General features: G+C 39.1%; 1 protein-coding gene across 2 annotated transcripts in view; it reads left to right on the top strand.

Moving 5' to 3' along the window:
* The window catches only part of rxraa (retinoid X receptor, alpha a), a 137,286-nt gene that overhangs the window by 109,718 nt on the left and 19,226 nt on the right, over positions 1 to 8,342 (top strand). For both annotated transcript variants that reach the window (XM_051093049.1, XM_051093048.1), the window contains exons 4-5: positions 3,919 to 4,069; positions 6,410 to 6,589. In XM_051093049.1, the coding sequence (XP_050949006.1) occupies positions 3,919 to 4,069; positions 6,410 to 6,589 (331 nt within the window). The remainder of the gene's footprint in view (positions 1 to 3,918; positions 4,070 to 6,409; positions 6,590 to 8,342) is intronic.

The raw sequence follows: 8,342 nt of genomic DNA, 5'->3' as shown, positions 1-8,342 counted from the left end.
GCCAGAGTCCAATATCCTTAATAAAACAGATTTTATTACACGGCTCTGTGGAATACTTGATTCTGATTGGTCAGTCGTGACATTTTAAGGTATGTTATTTCTTGATAACAACCGCTAAAAGCTGATAACACAGGCTCATCCTGGTAACTGAAGTCAGTGCTTGCTAAGAACAGTTTTTCTTAGTTGAAGCTTTGCGTTTGGTTAGCTAATAGAATATTAAAACTCAAATGCATGCGGGTGTTTAATTATGTCATCTTTGTGTCTTAAACCACAGACTCTCTTGTTTCATACAAGCGCATCTGCTGTCATTTTGCGACGATTGTTTTGTACACTGTAATGGATTATAAGATAACTAACAAACTGGTAAGATTTTAAAACTGTTTAATCTTACATCAATATGAAGAGTTCATTTGAAAAAACAGATAACTCAAAATCATGTTCATTGTCCATTCCAATTAATCTCAATCAAACTGCAGTTGGGTTATTCTGATATAAAGTAAAACTGACTAGAAATACATCTAACTGACACAATAAAAGCATGATAACATAATAAAAAAACATGATTTTTGAAAATTAAAAAAACTGAGTTATCTGTTTTTGCAAATAAACTCTTAATATCTTTTATCTCCATATTTATTTTTGTGGTGAAGTTCTGTGTAATATGTATGACTACCATATTCCATGTTGAACTTGCTGCCTGCTAGCAAATCTTCAGCTTTGCTTTTAAATGTTTCAACTCAAATTAATGTTTTGGGTCTAATTATTTACTTATGTGGCAAGTAGCCGTGTAGTAAGCGGGATAATGTAAATCCAGACGGTAGTTAGCACAGAATAACCCCCTTCAGGGTGATAAAAGACCACCCTGATTACCCTATAGGGGTTTAGTTTTGCGATAACAACTGTTTGGATATCCATCATGCCTCACCTTTTAAATGGTGCTTAAAGAAGTTCACTTCCAGAATGAAAATGTAATCATCCAAGATGTTCATGTCTTTCTTTTTTCAGTTGTTTTTTGAGGAAAACATTTCAGGACTTAACTCCATATAGTAGACTTCTATGGTGCCCGTGAGTTTGAACTTCCAACTGGTTATTTAAAAAAAAAAATTGTCAATTTATATACTTTTAAACTTCAAATGCTCGTCTTGTCTAGCTCAGTGTGTACTATGTGTATTCCAGTTCAAGACAGTTAGGGTATGTCAAAAAACTCTGTTTCGTTTTCTCCTCCAACTTCAAAATCAAACTACATCACTGCAGAAGTACCGACCCAGTGTTTACAAAGTGAACGTGCAAAGATGAAATCCTTTACAAAAAAAGGTAAAGCAGTGATGTACATTAGGACGATTTTGAAGTTGGAGATAAAAATGAGATGAGTTTTTCGACGTACCCTAACTGTCTTGAACCAGAATACACAGAGTTCAGGCAGAGCTAGACAAGATAAGCATATGAGGTTGAAAAGTATATAAATTGTTTTTTTTTTTTTAGAATATAATCAATCGTTTCGGTAGTTAAGACCCTTCTTCTTCAGCTGGGATCGTTTAGAGCCCTTTAAAGCTGCATTTAAACTGCATTTTGGAAGTTCAAATTCCCTGGCACCATAGAAGTCCACTATATGGAGAGAAATCCTCAAATGTTTTCCTCAAAAAACAACTGAAAAAAGAAAGACATGAACATCTTGGATGACAAGGGGGTAAGTAAATTGTCTGTAAACATGTCTGTGAACTTCTCCATCTGGAAGTGAACTTCTCCAGAGTAATTATCTTATTCTGCAAACACGTTTTTTAAAGAACAAAGATGAATTCATTTTAAATTGTTTGTTTATACTTTTTATTTTGGAAGCTGGCATGGTGTTAACACACGAACTTCCCTACCGAACCAACCAACTTTTTATTATATGAAGGTCACATTAAAAACTGATTTTATCATGCTGACTTCGTCATTAATTCAGTTTTTTTAAGTCTTTAATGTAGATATTGATATACCTTGATCTTAAAACATGAAAATCAGTCATGTTTTTTAAAAGGATTAGTTCATTCCAGAATTAAAATTTCCTAATAATTTACTCACCCCCATGTCATCCAAGATGTTCATGTCATTCTTTCTTCAGTTGAAAAGAAATTAAGGTTTTTGAGGAAAACATTCCAGGATTTTTCTCCATATAGTGGACTTCACTGGGAGCCAATGGGTTGAAGGTCCAAACTGCAGCTTCAAAGGGCTCTACGTGATCCCAGCTGAGGACTAAGGTCTTTTCTGTAGCGAAACGGTTGGTCATTTTCTAAAAAAAAATAAAAACTAATATACTATATAACCACAAATGCTCATCTTGCACTAGTTCTGTGATGCACATGCATTACGTGATCACATTACGTAATCAACCTAATAAAAAACTCTTGAAATTGTCCAGCATAGTTGTGTTACCTTTATTTCTAAAAGGTGTTTGACTTAGTCTTTGCACATTTGCTTAGCAAACACTGGGTCACGCATGACCTTTACAACTTGGCTGCATAATGCGTGAAGTCGAGCTAGTGCAAGACGAACATTTGTGGTTAAAAAGTATATACATTTATTTTTCTTAGAAAATGACAGATCATGTAGAGCTCTTTGAAGCTTTGTTGAACTGCAATTTTGACCTTCAGCCTGTTGTCTCCCATTGAAGTCCACTATATGGAGAAAAATCCTAGAACCTTCAATATGTTTTTAAGTTCAGTAAGGCTGTGTCTGTGTCCAGTGTCCTCTGGCTACATGGCACTCCACAGAAGTCTAGCAAGTCTGCATGTCTGTTGCACTCACGTCAACACATAGCCGTGGTGTGAAGTGGGAAGTGGCGATGCTCCTTTTAGTCTAAATGGGGTCTTTATCAGGCCCCTCTTGCTAGTTTGACTGCTAACTGTGTTCTGGCTAAAGCATGAGAACAAGACTTTGGAGGCTCTCGCATGAGTGTTTCTGACTCGTGGCCAAGAACGCGCTCAGTCCCAAGGCCTTTACCAAGTCTGTGTCACGCTTTTAATCGCCTTCCAACAAATCTGTTGCTGGTAAAGCATCTACTATAATATAACTAAAAGAGGAAAAGTAACATGCATGCAAACATCACTTTTACCAATGCAGTGTCCACAAGACTTTTTACTGACTTTCTCACTCCCCAAAGGCGAGATACCGTCTGTCAGGGTTTTTTTTTTTTTTTTTTAAGAGAACAGCCTGTTGGATCCTTAGGCACAGTGCCTACCCGTCGGCGCCTTTCATTTACTCAAAACCCTTGTGTCGCTGATATAATTAAAGTGTGTAATTGAATATGAACATGTGTAGAGTGAAATGAACAGAATGTGCTTGTTATTGCTTCTTGCACAATTGTTGCGTCATCACCTTGGAATGGTAGAATAAAATGTGAGCGAACATTGGCTCACATTGATTAATAAACATTTGTGATGGATTTCATTTTTTTTAGCTGTCATTTCCACAGAAATTTAAGTTTTAATGTGCTTCTCATTCAAAATACACATGTGAGAGCAAATGAATGTCTGGATGAGGGCAGCCAGACACATTTTAGCTTGGAGAGAAAGTCTTTATTCCACTGTCCCATTAAATATTTTATCACTGCCATTCTAGCATAGAACATGTGCACTGCTGGTGCTGGATATGAAAAAATGAGGCTAGGGACACACTCAGCATCCATTTCTTGTACTTACATTCAGAGGAAGCAGGAGAGAGAGCATAATCAGATGAGAGAAAACCCAGTCTCGCAGCACAAAATCAATTTGAAATCTCAACGCTGGCCTGTTGGGTGAGGCTGGCCCCGTTCTAAAGAAATTGACAGGAAAGTCAGGGCCTTCTGGAACTCAGGGTTTCTTTCACCCAGCTCCTAAGAGCCGATATGTTGACATGTGTCTAAATGATGCGTGTTGTTTGTTTGCTTATGCTTTGCAGCTGAACTCGCCCATGAACTCTGTCAGCAGCTCAGAAGATATCAAGCCGCCCCTGGGCATCAACGGTGTGATGAAGGTGCCAGCCCAGCCCTCGGGCACCCCGCTTTCCCTCACCAAACACATCTGTGCCATCTGCGGCGACCGCTCCTCAGGTACCAAAACACACTTCCACGCAATAGTATTACATGTAAACGTGAAGTCTGGCCCTGAATGTACAACATTTTGCAACTGTTGCTTGCTCAAGCCTGGTTGGGGAGATTACAAAACATCTTAAAAACTGTCTAAGCTGGGCTTCTAGTCTCGGCCGGTCTTCTAGCCCAGTCAGAATGGTCTTTTGGGCGGTTTTAGAGGGGTTTTGGGCACTTCTCAGGTGGTTCCCCAGCTGAACAAGCTACGTAAACAGACAGTTCAGCTCCAAATCTGTACTGTTAGGCCAGTGTTGCTGTGCAGGGCTAGTTGGAATGAAAATACATCTTAAATACCAGTTTGGTATTTTCAGTATTTTTGCTGGTTTTCCAGTCTAAGCTGGTCTTCTAGCCTTTTCAACTGGTTGGTTGGCTAAACAAGCTAAATCAGGCTGGAAAACCATCTTAAACGGCAAGAACAGCTTAGGCAATAGTATTAGTATTACATGTAAACTGGTAGCCTAGCCACAAACGTGTAATGTTTTGTTACTGTTGCTTGCTTAAAGCTGGTTGGGGTGAGGGGAAAAAAGCAGCTTAAAAACAGTCTAATCTGGTTTTCTGGTCTCAGCTGGTCTTCTAGCCCAGTCACAATGATTTTTTTGGTGAATTTTTTGGTTTATACATGCTAACTGGTCTGTTTGGAGCTGAACTGCCTACAGTATGTTGCTGTGCAGGGCTAGTTGGAACAGAAAAACAGCTTAAATGCCAGTCTATGCTGGTTTTCTGATCTTAGTTGGTCTTCTAGCCCGGTCAAAATGATCTTTTGGGTGGTTTTACAAGGGTTTTGGATACTTTTCAACAGGCTGATTAGCTAAACAAGCTAAATCAGGCTGGGAAGCCATCTTAAACCAGCTAAGATCTGCAATCCAGCCCCAAATGGAAACTGCTGCTCAAAAAAATTGCTAAAAAAACAATCTAATTTGGTTTTCTAGTCTTCTAAGTCAGTCAGGATGATTTGTAATGTGGTGTTAGAGGGGTTTTGGGCACCTTTTACCTGGTCAGCCAGCAATACAAGCTTAATTATGGTAGAAGACCATCTTAAACCAGCTAAGATCCTCTTAGGTTAGGTCACACACTGATGTGCCAGTGTCATTGTGCAAGGCTGGTTGGGACAGAAAAACAGCTTACATCAGAAAGTCAAGATGATCTTTTGGGTGGTTTTAGAAGGGTTTTGGATACTTTCCAGCTAGTTTGTTGGCTAAACAAGCTAAATCAGGCTGGGAAACCATCTTAAACCATCTAAGACCAGCTTTGGCTAGTTTATAAGTGCCCTAAATGGAAACTGTTGTTCCAGTGTTGCTATATGCAGGGCTGATCAGGGTGATAATAACATCTTAGTTGATTTTCTGGTCTTAGCTGGTCTTCTAAGCCAGTCAGGCTGGTCTGTAGTGTGGTGTTAGAGGGGATTCGGGTGTCTTTTAACTGGTCAGCCAGGAAAACAAGCTTTATTTTGGTGGGAGACCATCTTAAACCATCAGCTAAGGTCATCTTGGGATAGTTTATACAGATGGTTTGGCCAAAAACTGATGTACCAGCGTTGCTGTGCAGGGCTGGTTGGGATGGAAGAACAGCTTAAATACCAGTCTACACTGGTTCTCTGCTCTTATCTGGGCTTCTAGCATGGTCAGAATGATTTTTTGGGTGGTTTTAGAATGGTTTTGGATACTTTTCAACTGGCTGGTTAGCTAAACAAGCTAAATCAGGCTGTCCAGCAATCCAAGTTAGTTTTCTGGTCTTAGCTGGTCTGCTAGGCCAGTCAAGATGGTCTATATTGTCGTGTTAGAAAGGGGTTTGGACACCTATTAATTGCTCTCAGCATGGTGGGAGACCATCATAACCAGCTAAGTTTAGGCTAGTTTATACAAATGGTTTGGCCAAAAGCTAATGTGTTACTGTGCAAGGCTGGTTGAAATGGAAAAACAGCTTTTCTGGTCTTAGCTGGTTTTCTACATGATCTTTTGAGTGGTTTTAGAGATGTTTTGGGCACTCTTCAACTGGTTGGCTAGCTATGCAAGTTAATTTAGACAGGGAAACCAGCTAAAACCAGCTTAGGCTAGGCTTAAACAGTTTTTTTATAGCAGGGAAACAGTGCAACATTTTTATAGGAGCACAGAGACAGTGTTTACATTGTTTACACTTTAAAAGATACTTGTAGTATTAAGTTGGGGTAGAAGAAGGTATTTTAACACTTCAGCTGAAAGGTTGTAGGTTGAAATCCCACAAGCCATGATTCATGAATTATTAGCATTGTAGACTTGAACATAACTCCTTAGGCTTCTGTGTTTGTTTGTTATTTTCTATCCACAGGTAAACACTACGGTGTGTACAGCTGCGAGGGGTGCAAGGGTTTCTTCAAGAGGACTGTGCGTAAGGACCTGACCTACACTTGTAGAGACAACAAGGACTGTATTATCGACAAACGCCAGCGCAACCGTTGCCAGTACTGCCGCTATCAGAAGTGTTTGGCCATGGGCATGAAGAGAGAAGGTACAGCACATGAAGTTGAGGATAGAAGATTTTTCGTTTGCCCTCTGAAATTTTATAGCACTATTCACTCCAACAGCTCTCGTTAAAATCAATGCTGCGTAAACGCCCCTTTAGCATCCATTTGTGTTAGTCGAAGTACATAAGGACTTGGTTGAAGGAGTCCATCGTTCTTTGCACTGACTGACCTAAGCTTTCCGCCATGGGGTGAGATGTTTTGTGCATTTGCTATTAGAAACAATCTCACCTCTGTGTGACTCTAGAAGAAACATTCGCATTACTTCAATCAGCCATTAAATAGTCAGACTGCAGGTCAGCGCTTAATTAGCGCCCGCTAGACGTTCAGTCTGCCGATCTGCTCACGGTGAGACAATGGTCAACGAGTTCATTCTGCACATGATGACCAGTGACTGTATTCAAGATTCCTGGTAGTGCACTTGCAAGACACTAAGAGAAAACAGGAAATGGTTCATTGATGCAAGGTGTTTTTTTTTTTTTTTCTCAGATAGGCTTTTTGTCGCTAAATATAGAACACCATTTATTCTCCCAAATCATCACCTGAGGCAGAGAGAGATGAAAGAGAGGAAGAGGTGAGGGGTGGGTTATCACGCTGAAGAAATAGTGGGCATTAGCACTTTTTGCACACTTGTCCCCAAAAAACGAGACGTGAAAGTGCTTAAGCATGCTAATAGAAGATTTTAGCACACAGCTGGTGGAATATTGATCTGAGAGACTATATTTTGCCTCTCAGTCAGAGAGAATAATTTTGGATTTATGAGATATCAGAATTTTTCAGTGTTTTTATAATCATTTGGCTGCGGAGACTAGTTTTCTGTTTTTTAGGAATTAAACCAATTAATGCGTTGCATACCTGTTTACATATAGACATACACTGGGTTTGTACAAGGACCTTTTGAAATGTAAGGCCTGAAAAACCCTTGAAAATAATATTCCTAAAGAGGTATTTGAAAAGTGCTTGAATTTTTGAAAGACAATGTATCTAAGAAATAAATATTTAATTTTGTCAATAAGCACACATCTTTTCATGCAAAATTCACACAATTAAAAAAAAAAACATCATACCCTTTTCGTTTATTTTAGTTAGAGTCAGAAAACTGTCGAGCCAAACCAGTAGTAGTATTGACAGTGTAGTGTAAATGGCTGAAGATGCGTAAAGAGGAACAGACAAACTGAATCAATTCAAGTCATTTACGCTGGAACCGCTCTGATTGATTCAAACTCGTGACTCGATCATTCATTTCAAGCGATTCACTAGCAAAGGCCAGATCAGAGTACAAGAGGCACTTTCGAATTTCAGCATCGCTTGTAAGGATTTTAAAAAGCATGTAGTGATGGGTGAAACAGAGCTTTTTGAAACTACGAATCAGTTAAACCATTGCGTCACAAAATGATTCATTCTTTCGAAGCGATTCAGTCGGATTGCAAATAATATGGTTCAGATCGGGACTTCAAATTGTGTATCACCAGTAATTTGATCGGAATGGGTTCGTGAATCATTTCGCGAATTGAATAATTCAAAATGATTTGCAATATGTGAAGTTCCAATCTTAACGTCCTTGCACACTGACTCTGAAATGCGTATGCGTTTTTTTTTTTTTCTTTTCATTTTTTCGTATTTGTCATCCTTTCTTATAAAAATGCTTGCTACGGATGTGAAGAAAATCGAACCTGCTCCAATTTTTTTATTTTTTTATGATGCATGAATGTTTCGGAGGCAGTGTGTAATCGTGATTGT

This window comes from Labeo rohita, chromosome 21 (genome assembly GCF_022985175.1).
Source record: "Labeo rohita strain BAU-BD-2019 chromosome 21, IGBB_LRoh.1.0, whole genome shotgun sequence".
In the NCBI taxonomy this organism is placed as follows: Eukaryota; Metazoa; Chordata; class Actinopteri; order Cypriniformes; family Cyprinidae; genus Labeo; species Labeo rohita.
This window is presented reverse-complemented; position numbering and strand designations above follow the sequence as displayed.